At 40.0% G+C, this 16,035-nt stretch overlaps 1 protein-coding gene across 3 annotated transcripts in view; it reads right to left on the bottom strand.

The window, feature by feature from the left end:
- Window positions 1–16,035, bottom strand: part of DENND5A (DENN domain containing 5A) — an 85,115-nt gene that overhangs the window by 53,563 nt on the left and 15,517 nt on the right. Inside the window, exons 2-4 of one of the 3 annotated variants that reach the window (XM_037050106.1) lie at window positions 9,936–10,007; window positions 9,063–9,172; window positions 4,951–5,608 (exon numbers count right to left, since the gene is read on the bottom strand). The exons of 1 other annotated variant lie outside the window; for it this stretch is intronic. In XM_037050106.1, the coding sequence (XP_036906001.1) occupies window positions 4,951–5,608; window positions 9,063–9,172; window positions 9,936–10,007 (840 nt within the window). The remainder of the gene's footprint in view (window positions 1–4,950; window positions 5,609–9,062; window positions 9,173–9,935; window positions 10,008–16,035) is intronic. One more of the 3 variants, XM_037050107.1, reaches the window with a different exon arrangement.

Here is a 16,035-nt window from a genome sequence, read left to right as displayed (position 1 = left end):
AGGGCAAGAATAGTAGGGGAAATATAGAATCTAATGAACTTGAGACACGTGGTCATAAACTAAAAGGGGGGAATGGTGGGGGAGGGGGTGTGCAGCGTGGAGAAAAATGAAAGGGGGGAATAGAACAACAACTTTAATGGTATAATCAATAAAATATATATTTTTTTAAAAATGCAAAAAAGTTAAAAATAAAAAGTAAAAATAAATAAAAATTTGGGAGGGATATCTCAGGAGCAAGGAGTCCCAGAGACACACCAGAACCCCCAGCCTAGGATTTCAGTGCAAGGAAGATAAGTCCCACAATTTCTGGCTGCAAAAACCAGCAGGGATAGTCAGTGGAAGAAAATTCTGGAGCCCTAAGAAGTTCCTCTTAAAGAAACCACACACAGACTTACCTACTCTGACTCATGCCCTCTGAGCTCCAGCACCGGGTAGCAGCTTGAAAGGCACCAGTGGCATATAGGGACAAAGTGACTATAGTGAGATTGGTGACTATATACTCATGTTTTAATAGATGTATGTATCATTTTTAAGATTCCCAGACTTCAATGACTTTTTCAATTATTCAATTCATTACCAAGTCACAGAAAATTACATATCTGCTCTATAGGTAATTTTGAAACATCCACTAAAAAATAAGCTATTTTTAAAAAAACTAACTCTATATAACCTAAAGAACAAATATTATCCAGTAGTAAAGAAACCGAGCTACGCAAATTTAAAAAAAAATCATTCCTAACTGCCACATAAGTCATCCAAAGGGTTAGACTTTCAGAGTCTTACAATTTCACCTGCTCCCTTTCCCCTAACACCTCTTTTCTATTCAGAAGTCAAGACATGCAGTGGGCAACACCAACTGTAAGTGGTCATGGCATGTTTTTGGAGGACCAGATAAATTTCCATCCACATAAGGCCTTTGAATCATAAATAAAACTACTTCAGGAAAAGCAATGTGAATTGTCTATAATACTCTATTAATAATAAAGAGTATAACCAAAATCCAAAAAAGGCCACTTCATTTTAGCTGCAGCCACGCTCGACAATGCCCAGGAAGTTTTTGGAATAACCTTTTGTTGACAGTGATAAGCATCACTTTGCATCCTGAGTTCACTTTGATTCTACACGCAAACCTCCGCTGTCTTTGTATTATGGATACAATAACCCATACTCTGGGAAATACTAGAAGCTCTGATGGGAAAGTGTTACCTGTCACATTTCCAGTTTTAATCTTCCTTTTGCTGCCTCTAAACATCCTCTCTGTATTACAGTTACTTAAATGCTACTGCACTTTCTAACATCCTATCCAGTTTGGTTTCCTCCTCTCTGCTCTGTTTAAAACCAGTCTTCACTATTCAGCTAAGTCACTGTTTCAAAGTATTTTCGCCAAGCTCTAGTCAAGAAACCATAACTAAGAAAGCAACATGACTTGTGCAAATCTATACTTCACCCAGAGAAAGGAGCCTGAACCTTCATATTCTAAATCAGAAGTTGCAAGATGAAGCCTCAGGAACCCTATTCAGCCAACAGGTGATTTTCGTTTGGCCTGCAGCGTCTAACAAGAATGTTGTTGCCAATGTTTAAAAATCAGAGATTTAACATTAAAAATCTGGGCCCTGCCCTGGCTGGTGTAGCTCAGTGGATTGAGCCAAGGGATCTCGGTTCAATTCCCAGTCAGGGCACATGCCTGGGCTGCAGGCCAGTTCCCTGCAGGGAACGCATGAGAGGCAACCATACATTGATATTTTTCTCCCTCTCTCCTTCCCCTCCCCTCTAGAGATAAATAAATAATTTTTTTTAATCTGGGCCCTCATGAAATATTGGAAGATTAACAACATTAGGCCAGCATTCCCACAAAAAATCAACTGGAGGTAATTACTGGCTATCCAGTTTAGATGGGGTATGTGCCCTTCAATTCAATGTAGTCTCTATTACTTCACCTTCAAATTACATCCAGAATCCAACCATTTCATATGACTTCATTGTTACTTCTGCTACTTTCACCAGCACAGCCAACATCATCTCTTACCTGGATTACTGCAATGACCTCCTAACTGGACCCTTTGCTTTCCTCCGTAGCCACTTTGGGAGTAGACTCTTAATACAGTAGCAACAGTGTTCCTATTAATAAGCCTAAGTTATTCATTCATTCAACAAACATTTATTGAGTACCCATTATATACCAGCCACTGTTCTAGGTTAAACATCATTCCTTTGCCCACGGATGAAATCTGGGACAATTTGAGCACCAAAATAAATACTTACAGTAATGTATAACCTACTGAGTAAAATTAAAATCTATGAGTCTATACAATAATAAAGAAACAAAAGAGATGAAATGTTCTTCCTTATAGTAAAATGCCAATTAAGAAATACAGTATAGATAGAGTTAGGAAAGAAAACAACCATTTTGTAACCATGAAAGTAGTAACTAATTCCAATTAGAATTGTCAATGGATGTTAAAGCCATTTGGCAAAACTCTGAAGAGGAACAGCATCGAGTTTCAAAGTACCTCCCACAAATTACTTATTAATTACAAAGGGGGAAAAAGATAACTTTTCAGTTCAGAAATTCGGCAGACATCATCTTAATCTTAACCAAGTGATCAAATTAACATTACCAAAAATAGGACAAAATGACATCATGTGCCTTCTATAATGATAAAATAGACAGTTCGTGCCTCCTCATAGAATGCACTGAGAGAATCACAAGATCACTTCTGAGACATTCCAGCCAGAAACTTATGACTTGAATCTAATGAGAAAACATCAGACAAACCCAAACTGAAGGATATTTCACAAAATACCTTGCCTGTACTCTTCAAAAAGATCAATATCACAAAAGACATAAAGAACTGACAAAAGCAATGCATGTTATAGACTAGCTCATAGCTCAGGAATAAAAATCATTGTAACAGACATTTTTGGACAATGGTAAAACTTGAATATAGATGGTATCTATATTAAATTTCCTAGATTTGGTGATCATACTATGGTTACATAAGAAAATGTCCTTGTTCTTATGAAATAAGAGCTGAAGCACTTAGGAATCAATGGACATGGTGCCTACAATGACTCTCAATGGTTTGGCTAAGTTCACACACGTCAGAGAGAGAAGGATGCATGGATGGACCTGGAGAACACTATGCTAAGTGAAATAAGCCAGTCAGAGAAAGACAAATAGCAATTATTTCACTCGTATTTGGAATCTAATGAACACAAATTGAACTATCAAGCAAAATAGAAGACAACTCATAGACAGAAAGCAGGGTGTAGTTCTGGGAGAAGCTGAGAGGGTATGCAGGGATTGAGAAAAAAGAGAGAAACAACTCATGGACACCAACAACAGCAGTAACTGCAGTGAGGAGGAGGCAGATAAATGGTAATGGACAAAATACAATAAAAATAATTTTTAAAAAGTAAATAAAAATTATACCAGAGAGAGGAAAAGAGAGGAATGATAAAACAAATGTGGCCAAATGTTAACAACTGGTGAATTGTTCTTCAAACAGTTCTTTGAATACTTCTTGAAACTTTCATAAGCTGGACTTTATTTTAAAATAAAAAGTCAAAACCTTAAAACTTCCCATGACTATGCATCTCAGAATAACAAAGGCTTTACAATGGCCTGCAAGACTCTGTACAATCTGGCGTCCTTTTAGGTCTCTAACACCATCTGCTACTACACTCCCCTCTCACTCCATTTCACCCACCAGCTTCCCCACTGTTCCTGGACAAAGCAAACACGTTTGTCTCCGAACCTTTACACTTCCTGCGCCCTTTGCTTAATTACTTCCCCTACAGTTATTAAGATGGATCACTTGGAGAGGCCTGAACTGATCACTCTATTAAAAATGGACAGTTCCCTTCCACAAACACTGTCCTCTTCCTATTTTATTTTTCTCCGTGGACCACAATATCAGCTTACAGACTATACATTTTATTTATTTATTTATTTATTTACCTCTCTCTCCCCACTAAAATATAAGTTCCATTGTAGGAAGAATTTTGACCTGTTTTGTCCACCACTGCATCTCTAGACCCTGGGTCAATACCTGGCACACAGCAGGCTCTCCATAAATACATACTGAGCAAATGAATTTTATGTTACTTGTCTGGGTCATTCAATCAACATCTGTTTTCTTCTGACCTCCATTATTAAGTACAAATCTGCTGCTCACACTCATGTAACCTCTCACTTACAAAAACAGCTATAACAAACAACAGAAAGAAGCAACACATCCTCATTTTCTTTTTCAAATACAGGGGTGGGCAGAAGTAGGTTTACAGTCGTGAGTATGTGAAACACAGTTTATTCTTGTACTATCACTTATTTATTATGTTATTTATTTGCATTATTAGTGTAAACCTACTTTTGCTCAACCCTGTATATGAATGATCATTGTAAATCTTTAATTTTACTGTCGAGTCAAGGAAGGGCAGAAATAACCCTTCGGAATGATAGAACAGAACTGAGAAAAAGTCAGCATCCCATGAACATCGCCTTCCGCCCCTATTTAACATCAGCCAGAAGAGATTATTATCAGGACGCACAGTTCCCCTCACAGACTGGAGTGCCCGACAGAAGGCCAGGATAACAGCCAACCAGAAATGGAACCCTGCCCTGGCTAGTGTGGTTCAGTGGATTGAGCACTGGCGCTGATTCGAGTCCCAGTCAGGGTACACGCCTGAGTTGCTGGCCGGGTCCCCAGTTGGGGATGTGCAAGAAGCAACCAATCAACGTATATCTCACACACCGATGTTTCTCTCCCTCTCTTTCTCCCTCCTTTTCCCTCTCATGGTCCACTGGTTTCCCATCTACCACAGACCTGAAAAAGATCTGAGTTTTGCTTAAATTATAACAGCCCTTGATCTTTATAGTCAGCCCCACTGTTTCTGACATGAGAAGGGAGGACCTACACAGGAAAAGAGCTCTAGTAAGCACTGACTTACGCTGTGAGTAGAGCAGGATTTGAAACTCCAGAAGAGCACAAGTAAAAAGCTGAAACACGTTCTCCACCCCAAGCAGTTCAAAGACCTCTCTGACAGGAAAGTCGAATAGGGGAAGCTCATTGGTACTTGGTCTCTGGCAGATTATTGGCCCATAGACCCCAGAAAACTTCAAGGACCGGCCAGGAGGTGGGAGTGGCACCTCGTAGAGTACATTGTATATGTAGCTCTCGAGGGGCAGTGGAGGGGGCTGAGGTGAAGTGACTGCCTGGTGAAGTTGTTCCAGAACACTCCGACATGCTTTCATGAAGGACATGGGTGTGATGAGGCAGATGCATTTAGAGACATACAGCGTGTCTCGGCTAATGTCATAGGAGTTGAATCGCTGCAGCTTGGTCCCAGGAGTGCCTTCACCATCCTCCATGTCACTGTGGTCTCGGCCATCAGCAGAGTGAGCATATATGACATCATACTCAGCATTATGCATGTGGTAGAGCGTCTGCATTGCACTGCAGATCTGCTTGCTAGTCACCTCCTCATAAAACGTGAGGGCAAACCCAAATGTCCGAGAGCCATCCTCCCTTGTGATAATAAAGGCATGGAACTGGGGCTCCCTGGGATCAGCCTGCGTCTTGAATGCCAGCCCTTTGGGCATACACAGCTGCAAAAGATAACAAGAAAACAGGTGGTGAGAATTATCACTACTGACCCTCTTTGCAGAAACCCATCACTATTTATTTACTTATAGAGCAGCCACTGTCCTGGATGTTTGGGATAGCAAGATCAACACAGCAGAATATCTGCTCTAAAGATCTCTCATTCTAAATAAGAAACACTGCCCTGGCTGGTGTGGCTCAGTGGACTGAGCACCAGCCTGCGAGCCCAAGGGTTGCCGACTGGATTCCCAGAGTAGGGGACATGCCTGGGTTATGGGCCAGGTCCCAGTTAGGAGGCGTATGAGAGGCAACCACACAGTGATGTTTCTCTCCCCCTCTTTCTCCTCCCCCCTCTCTCTAAAAATAAATAAATAAAATCTTTTAAAAAATAAACAAGAAACACAAGAAAATACAGTGATAATGGAGTTATCAGGACTATACGGAAATATATATAAAGTGTCAGGAAACAAAGCACAGACAACTCAGCCTAGGAACATCAGAAAAGGCTTCACAGACAAGGTTACGTTAGAATTCATCAGGTGGACAAGGAAAAGAAGGGTTTTGAGGGGCAGGAAGGAAATGCACAAGATGAGGTAAAAGAAAGCGGCACGACAGCATGTATTGAGAGATGATGCTAGAAATATATCTAAAAACCAGGCAGGTGCAGCTTTGTACCTAAAAATAAATTAAATCAGGTTTAAGACTATCAGCTCACAGAACTTTATCATCAGTAACACCTTCTCTGTTCATAGAAAAAAGGGTGCTCATTTCACACAAAACAAGGAGACAACAATCAGGATAAAGATGTTCTTTTTTTTTTTTTGCCCTGGCTGGTGTAGCTCAGTGGATTGAGCTCGGGCTTGTGAACCAGAGGATCGCGGTTCAATTCCGGGTCAGGGCACATGCCTGGGTTGCAGGCCGGTTTCCAGCAGGGGATGCACGGAGGGCAACCATGCATTGATATTTCTCTCCTTCCCTTCCCCCTCTAAAGATAAATAAATAAAATCTTTAAAAAATGTTCTTTTTTCACTTTAACTCAGGTGCTATAAGCATCTCAATAGTATAAGCAACCAGTAGCTCAATCCCACAAAAAAAAGTTTGCTGATCTAATACTATGTATTTGTACAGAGTAAAGAAACTTGGGTAACTAATCAGATCGACCTGAATCATAAGTCCTTATTTTCATTTTATATAAACCTAGCTATACAAACTACCAGCAACTTAATTTAACAAATACTATGACCTACATTATGTTATATCCATTATTCTTGAACTTGACTTCCCAAAGCCTATGTGTTTTTAGACTGTAACATGTTGGCTTACGGTCAAGATAGCAAAGTAGGCAGGCATGCCTTGCCTTTTCACACAACCACATCAAAATTGCACCTAAAATATAGAACAACTATTACTAAGGAAGGTCAGAAATAAAGTTGAATGGAAGTCTGATAACAATGGAATCGAAGCAACCACATCCATCCAGACTGATAGGAGGGGCACAGATGCAAAATGGGCTGGCCCCACACCCACACATAAAAAAATTCAGGAGGGATATCCCAGGAGCGAGGAGTCCCAGACACACACCAGAACCCCCAGCCCAGGGTTCCAGTGCAAGAAGATAAGTTCCCACAATTTAACCAATGGGGGTTGAGTCAGTGGAGGAGGCTGATGGAGCCCTAAGCAGTTTCTCTTGGGGAACCCACACATGGACTCACCTACTCTGACTCACTCCCTCTGGGCTCCAGCACTGGGGTGGCAGCTTGAAAGGCACCAGTGGTATACCAGGAAAAACTAAAGTCTGGCATCGAGGTGAGCAGAGGCCACCGTCCCTTTGCGAGCCCTCCCCCAACAGAGCTGGTAGGCTAGTGCCATGTCTGAGACTCCATTGACCTGGCTAACACTGTGTGATCCACCTTGGAGATTCACAGAGGCTCTACCCCACCCAACTTACGGACCCACCCGAGCTGCTTCTCCCTAAGAATGGCTCATCTTGACTCCTAAATCCTATCAATCAATCAAAAGCGGGCTTCAGTGAGCCCCAGGTACGACACTAGCAGCAGCCAGCTTAGATTCACAGCTTGGCTTCACCTGGGAATCTCCAAGCACAGCACAAGTATAGCAGCCATCTCAGATTGCTTTATAGCTCAGGTGCCCCAGGGAGAAACACCAGTGAGGGCTGACCTTGGCCTGCACCACCCAGGAAACCCCAGGTCCAATGCACCCGGTGGATAGCCACAGACCAGCACCCTGCCCCTGCACAGCTGATCCTACACAGAGGGCAGAGGTTGGTGGTCAGTGGCCACAGCCACTCTTTGCAGCTGACTGGCCTGGTAAATCTTAAAAGCAAAGGAAAAGAAGTTAGGTACCAGAAGGTTGCCAGATTTGAGGGGGGAGGGGGAGAATGGGTGAAGAGGTGAGGGGATTAAGAAGTACAAATAGGTAGTTACAGAATAGCCATGGGGATGTAAAGTCCAGGACAGGAGATGGAGTAGCCAAAGACCTCATACACGTGACCCATGGATGTGAACAATGATGGAGGGATTGCCTGAGAGAGTGGGGCGTGCTGTAATGGTAAGAGGGTCGAAGGGGGAAAAAAATCAAGACAACTGCAATAGCATAATCAATAAAGTATAATTTCAAAAAGAACATAACATGTTAAAATTAAATAAGCACTCGTTTAGGCATCAAATCCTTGAGGCTTTCTAAAACTCAGTTACCTCATCTGTGAAATAAAGGTAATACAGTATACTCTGCTTATTTCACAGGGTTACTGTGTGTATTGAGCAAGATCATCCTCTAAAAACTATAAAAAGCTATTAAAAATTAACAGAAGTAGTACTGATACAAATATGCAGTTAAGAACAGAGCTCTAGAACCAGACTATGGTGTTCAAATTCCAGCTCAATTGCTTCTACCATGTGACCTTGGACACATGACTTAACCTCTTTGGATATTACTTTCCTCACTTATAAAATATTGTATATGTCTGTATGTTTACTTAATATTATCTACATAAGGGATATTAATGAAATTAAATGAGTTAATTCATGTAAAATGCGTATCACAGTGCCTAGCACAGGTGACTCAATAAAGGTTAGCTTGTTGAAAGTAGTACTTTTCTACATGTCCTACCTAAAATTATGAGGAAACAAAAATGGTCATTTCAGCCACATCACTCAGACATATACAACACAGATAGAAAATTACTTTAAACTTCACTCTTCACATAATCTCAATGCTATAAGCAACCAATAGCTCAGTACCACAAAAAACATTTGCTGATCCATTACTATGTATTTGTCTCACACAACAGAAACACATTACAACTTTCAGTATTCTGATACATGTATTCTGAATATTTGATATATTCGTCAAAATGCAGAATCATGAACAATATGCATATAATCCCTTTTTCAAAATTTACTCTGTAAATTCTCATATCTGTGGCTAACAAATACTAACCATTCCCACAGCATCTTGGTCAAAGGGATTCCATTCTACGTTCTCAGGATATCGTGCAAGGACCTTAGACTTGAATGTTCGTCTCAATGGTGTCTGCTCAAAATTTTCCCCTACAAGAAAAAAAAAGAAGTAAATCATTTCCACAAAGTCCCTTGAAATCACCAGATTACGAACATCTGAGCTTGGTAGTCCAGCAATGCACAGAAATGAAGGCAAAGCAAGACAGAGAAATGCCAACCATCTAAGAAGAGGAAAGGTACTGAAGTTTTTAGGTAAGTAAAGAAGCTGAAAAGTTTAGCATGGTTAATACTGGACACCGAAAGCTATCATTTCTTTCTATTAAAATGAAAACAATTACTACAAACCCAATGGTTAATTTTCTTGGGAGAGAAGGGAGAAAGCACAAAGAATGATAAAGGATTATATCCTTTTTTGTACGTCATCTTTAGTTTGCGTAAAGTCAACTAATAACAGCATTGAAGCATAAATGATTTTAAATTCAGAATGAAATATGCATTTCTATGTTCTCTAAAAAAATACAAAGGGACTAAAAGACTCAAGAACAGTAAGAACACAGATTTCAAGGTAAATCTAACAAGCAATTCTGTCAATTCAAAATCATTTGAAATTTCTGAAATACTCCTTTGTTTCCCCCTTCTTCCCCCTAAAAACATTAGAGCATATTGAAATAAGAACATTACAGTGAAAAGAGGAAGAACCAAAGAACCCACCACCTAGAGGGATACAAATGTGGAAAGTCTACTAGTCAAGGCGCAAGAAAGTTAGAAGGTCAAAGGGTACGAAATGCAACGAAAGAGACATGTAAGAGGAACCAGAAAGCTTTGTGTATTCTCAATTTTCTTTTGTTTTTACCTTCAGTTGTACTGGAAATGAAAGGGCTGGTACGGTCCCTGGCTTTAGAAGCCTGTATGTACTGGCATAATGCTATATGACAAATGAAATAACACAGTATTACAATAGTGTGATTCAAACATTTTGACCATGACTCCAGTATGAAATAAATTTTTCAGCATCAAGTAATACACAGACACAATGTATACTTAAATTTATCTAAAACAAAAATTTCACAAAATACTTACCCTTACTATGTGTCACACCCTCTCGTAATTTCTATTCTATATCATTAAAATTAAATATGCTAACTGCAGACCTACCATCAGTTACAATTCAGTTTAAAAAACATTACAATACAGCATAATGGGATGAGGAGCTTACCAATACCAAATTACTATAATATCACCAGTGCTACACCCAAAAGTCACTAGTGCTGCCCCAAATATTGCTTTTCTTAAGGGATGATGGAGTGAGGGACAAACCAAATGTGCCTAAACATTTCAAACAAATAAATTTAGTAGGAGCCACAGAAAAATACATAGGAAACATAATCAAGAACAATTCAATTGAATTCTACATCTATTTACTGAGGAATTATGCTATACAAGGACCTTAAGTACCATGGGGACAAAGATGAACCAGATGAAGTGCCTATCCTCAAGGACCTTACTATCGAATGTACGAGGAAAAGAACACACACAAATAACCATTCCATAGGGGCTCCAGATCTTCAGTCTATTTGATCTACCCAGACACACTCATACAGGATCCCGTTCACGTGCTCTAGTTGATATAATAAGTTCTGTTCCAACGATAGTTTTAAAAAAGTTGGTTTGAAACACAAAGGTGATTACTAAGAAAGATGCATTCTTCATCAACACAGAACTGGGGTGACCTAAAGTCAGACAGTCCTTCACTTAAATCATCCCAGAGGCAATGCAAAAATTTCTAAAAAAAGAAGAATTTGTAATAATTCCTGTCCAGAAACTAACAATGATGAGAGTCAGGAAGTTATTGCTTTTAAAACTAAAACCTTTGCTTCCACTCTCAGGTACTGTCCATCATCGTTAGAAGCCCACTTATTCAACCCCTGAGAAGGATCAACTTTTTGTTAGTAAAACAAGTACCACAATTTCAATCCCTCTCATTTCCTGATTCCTTCTTCCAAATTGATTTTTCTGGAACTCTTTCCAATAAATTTCATCTCTCAAAATACATTTGGTTGTCTTTTTTTAAATGATTTTATTTATTTATTTTTAGAGAGATAGGAAGGGAGGAAAAGAGAGAGGGAGAGAAACAGCAATGATCGAGAGATACATCGATCAGTTGCCTCTCAGAGGCTCCCAACACCCCCAATCCAGGACATAGGACATGGCTGGCAACCCAGGCATGTGCTGATGGGGAATCGAACTGGCAACCTTTTGGTTCGCAGGGCAGTGCTCAATCCACTGAACCACACCAGCCAGGACCATTTGGTAATCTTCACTAAAGAAGACTGGCAAAATCAGCAGGCCGCTGGTACCAGTGGTAGTAACAAAGCCCTACAGCTCTCCAGAGCTTGTCTCAGAGATTTTGGTGACACCTAAAAAGAGCCCACTCACTCATGGCAAGTCTGAATTTACAGTACAAAGTAATTAAACAGCAAGCAGATGACATAATGATCTTGTCTATAGTCTGAAGTTCTCAGAATGTATTTTTAAACTGTATTCAGTTCTGAGAGAAGATAAGGATTTCTTCCTGCTAAGCTTTGTCAGTGTGCTCATTTCTTCCTTAACTAGGCTAGAAAATCCCCTCGGTAAAAACTACAAAATATATGAACATACAGTAAGTCCTCAATCAACATCATCAATAGGTTCTTGGAAACTGCAACTTGAAGCAAAAAGATGTATAATGAGCCAATATTACAATGGGCAAATTGATATAAACTAGAATTAAGCTCCTATTACATATTTCTGTTCACAAAAACATCACCAAACTTCTAAATAAAGACCTCAAACACTTCTAATATTATTGAATATTATAGTATTATTCTAACATAACTGAATAATGATACTCTAATTTAACTGAAATAAATGTGTTATATATACACTTAAGAAAGATAAAATAGTAGCATCTCCCCAACCCCCAAATTTAGGTATGACGTCACATATGATCTTAATTGGAAATAAGGTATAATTAATCAATTGAGATGAGATCATACTGGATTACGGTGGACCCTAAATCAATACGAGTGTCCTTGTACAGAGACAGCAAAGGACACCCAGAGGCGCTCGGAGAGAAGGCCATGTCAGATGGAAGCAGAGGAAGGGGAGGCAACCACAAACCAAGGAGTGGGAAGGATCGCGGGCGGCCACCAGAAGTGAGAAGAGGGGCCTGGAACAGATTCTCCCCCAGACCTTCCAGAAGAAACAACCCCTGGTGATACCTTCATGTCAAGCTATAGTCTCCAGAAACGAGAGAACAAACTGTATTAAAGCACCCAATTTGTGGTTTTATTTTGCTTTTTTTTTTAGTGTTTTAAGGTGGAAGTTTCAGGTACCAACTTGAGACCTTTCTTCTTTTCCAATAAAAACAATACTACAAATTCCCCTATAAGCTATGTTAGCTCAGTCCCACAGCTTCTATATGTTGTATATTCACTTTTCTTCAGCTGAAAACATTTTCTAATTTCCTTTCAGACTTTCTCTTTGACCCACATATTATTTATAAATGTGTTGTTTAATTTCCACATATTTGTAATTTTTCTTGTTACTGATTTTTGGTTAATTTCATTATCGTCAGACAACATATGATTTCAACCTTTTAAATCTGTTAAGATGTGTTTTATGACATAGGATATGGTCTATCTCACACAAAGTTCCATGGGTGCTTGCCAAGAAAGTGTATTCTACCGTTGTTGGGAATCCTATAAATATCAGTTAAACAGATTCAAGTCACGTGATGTCCAGACACCTGGAGCAGAAAAAAATGGCAAACTCACAATTCTATGAAACTTTGAAATCTAGTCTTCTTCAATGCACTGTTGCTGCTGACTTTTGAGAGCCCTCAAACAGCTGCTCCATGCAATGTGTCCAGGTTTTGCAGCTATGTTCACTGGGAGAGAGGGCAGAGTGTGCTTTCTTTACATTACTTAGAACCAGAACTTGCAGTTAAATTTTGGTCCAGTAATCCTTCTCTGGAGCAGCTATTCTTAGAAGATAATCCAGAAGAAATATATGTGTGTGTTTTCACAATAACAAAATTTAAAAAACTTACATGGCAGAAAAAAAGAAAGATAAAATAAAAACAAGTAAGATCATTATATTCCACCCAACTTATTCCAGTTCAGAATTACAGGTGGCCATCGGACAGCCCAAGGCAAGACCTGACCATGCACGGGAAGCCATTCCACCGCAGGGAGCACACACACCCCCCCACGCTCCCCCAGACTCAGATAACATAGACGCTCCGACTCACCTGACACGAACATCTTCACACCATGGGGAGAAGCCAGAGTACTCAGAGAGGACCCAGAATGGGGAGAATGTGCCAACTCCAGAGAGACAGAAGCCCTGGCATGAAATCAATTTTCCCCCCTTATCAATATTATAACAAAATGACACTGAATGAAATGATGTCATTTGAGGACATGGTATATATAGGAATTAGGGCAGTTACCAATGTCCTGTATGAAAGCATTTAGAATAAAATATCTTCTGGGGGGGAAGGGGCGGGTGAAGGTAGAAGAAGGTATAAGGGGGATAAATGGTAAGGAAAAATACAATAAAAATAAACTATTAAAATAAAAATAAAATTAAAAAATACTTTCCTAAGATGGCTATGAGGTGCCCCCTAAGACACGATAAGCACTGAAAGGATAGAACAGAGGATTATTTAAGAGGAGACTTTTAAACGACCAGTGAGATGAAGCCCGAGGCGAACGTGATGAGCTGACCTGTAGCGCAGACAGAGGAAGGGAGGCTATGAGTCACAGGGACAAGTGGTCCTCTGTCCTCACCATCACCACCTCTCCACCGCCCGCCCCTTCTTCCAACAGGCGGAGTAAAGAAGTCTTGTTAAAAAAATAAAATAAAAAATAAAGCTAAAAAAGAAGTCTTGTTAAAGATAAAGAGGCAGGTTGTAAGTAAAGGAACCACAGAGATCCAATCTCAGGCAGAAGTCCTTTTACGTATTAGTCTGGGCAAGTGTAGCGGGAGCATAGTGTTTTCACTGCAACGGGAAAGAAGGTGTACAAAGAAGTGTTATGAGGGACCTGAGAACAGATCACACTTATTACAGCTACCTTATAAATAGTGTCAGAAAGGCAACAGAGGAAAGAGATGCACAAACCCAAGATATTTTTTATTAAAAATCAATTGAATTTTTCACCACTTTACTAAGGGCTGAGTTTTGAGAATAAGCAGTAGAAATTTAATGCCTCAGGAACACACACATTAGCCCTACCTCCTGAAACCTGTATGCATGTCACAAGCTAAATAATAAACATTTAGAACTTTGAAAAGTTAAACAATATTAGGACTATCACATCATGAGCACAATTGTCCTATTTTCCTACAAACATCAACTAATTATTTGCCCAACACATACAGGGTATACAAATACTGGCAGGTCTGGATAGCACAACTAAGGCCCATTTCTAACAGACACTTAAAAATTAGTCAACTAGGTATCAGTTTATCTTTGTGAGTCTGCCATAAGGAGAGTACAGTTCAGATAAATCATAGCAGACCTTTTTTTAAAGTCTGCATGCCTTTTTTTTTAAAGATTTTATTTATTTATTTATCTTTAGAGAGGAAGGAGAGAGGGAGAGAAACATCAATGCATGGTTGCCTTTTGTGCATCCCCTGCTGGGAGTTGGCCTGCAGGGAACTGGACTGCAACCCAGGCATGTGCCCTGACTGGGAATCGAACTGCGATCCTCTGGTTCGCAGGCCCGCGCTCAATCCACTGAGCTACACCAACCAGCCAGGGCCTTAAAGTCTGCATGCCTTAAAAAGACTTCTAGTAGGTTCTTTGTTTACTTATTCTACTTTGACCAAGCCAGAAACAAACTGATATTTGTACTGCTATTTGCCTGTTGGTAATGGTTTCATTTGAATAATGCTACACAAGGGATGCTTATGCTGGGAAGCTTCAAAGGAACCACTAAAGTCCTGAAATGATTCATTAAATTTTGTATAAAGATGTGTGTATTTTTCTGGGGAGAGAACAAAATTTTTGCCAGTCTCAAAGGGTCCCCTGACCCAAAAAGGTTAGAAACCACAAGCCCAAAACAAAGTGTCACAGGAACTTCCTCACCTCACCACATCAACACCAATCCTACAGTTTAAATCACGTTACCTATAGCAAGAGTGATGAAATTCTCGTCCTCTGGGAACTGATACAGCCAGGTTATTATGCTATCCTTTGCATACTGGCATTCTGGGATATCCTAGAATTGATCCTGTTGATTAGTCACTGGATTGGTGACCAGTCACCAATTCCGTGCCACTCATGCTATGATCAGTTTACTTCTAGCACTAAAAGATGTCACTGTATCTTCCCTGTTACAAACACTCCTGAAACAGACTGCCCACCAGTACAGTATTACCACCAACTCACACTTCTATTTCTGGTGCATGTTGAAGAACCAACTCGTGTTTTCAATTCATGCACTGTCCCAGGATCTCAATTCTCCCTCCTCCCAATGATTTCCGAGCCCTGTACAAATCAGAGGTTACCTCCTGTCATCTGACTGATGGGGCACAATGTATTAAGAGGAGGGAATGCCAATTTCTAACTAAATGAGCATTAGTCTTGCTATTATTTTTGGATGAGCACTTCATTATAATCAGCACTTTTAAAATAGAGACATCTTTTCAAAACACAGTAAGGCTAGCAGTGTTTTGGTAGGCACAAAAACCGTCAAACACTACATTCTACTCATCACTCTCCCTCACTTCTTCTGTATACGAAGTGGAGGTGAACTTGCAGCTCCTGCAGCATCAACTGAAGAAAGACAGTGCTCTTTGGAGAAACAACCTATACCCTGGCCCCACATCACCAGCTGACAGTGCTGCTCAGGAGTCAGACATTCAGAGACAAATACCCAGAGTACAGGCGATAAGGCCCTTGGACA

This window comes from Sturnira hondurensis, unplaced genomic scaffold (assembly GCF_014824575.4).
Source record: "Sturnira hondurensis isolate 20B ecotype Veracruz unplaced genomic scaffold, ASM1482457v3 Scaffold0006505, whole genome shotgun sequence".
Lineage (NCBI taxonomy): Eukaryota > Metazoa > Chordata > Mammalia > Chiroptera > Phyllostomidae > Sturnira > Sturnira hondurensis.
This window is presented reverse-complemented; position numbering and strand designations above follow the sequence as displayed.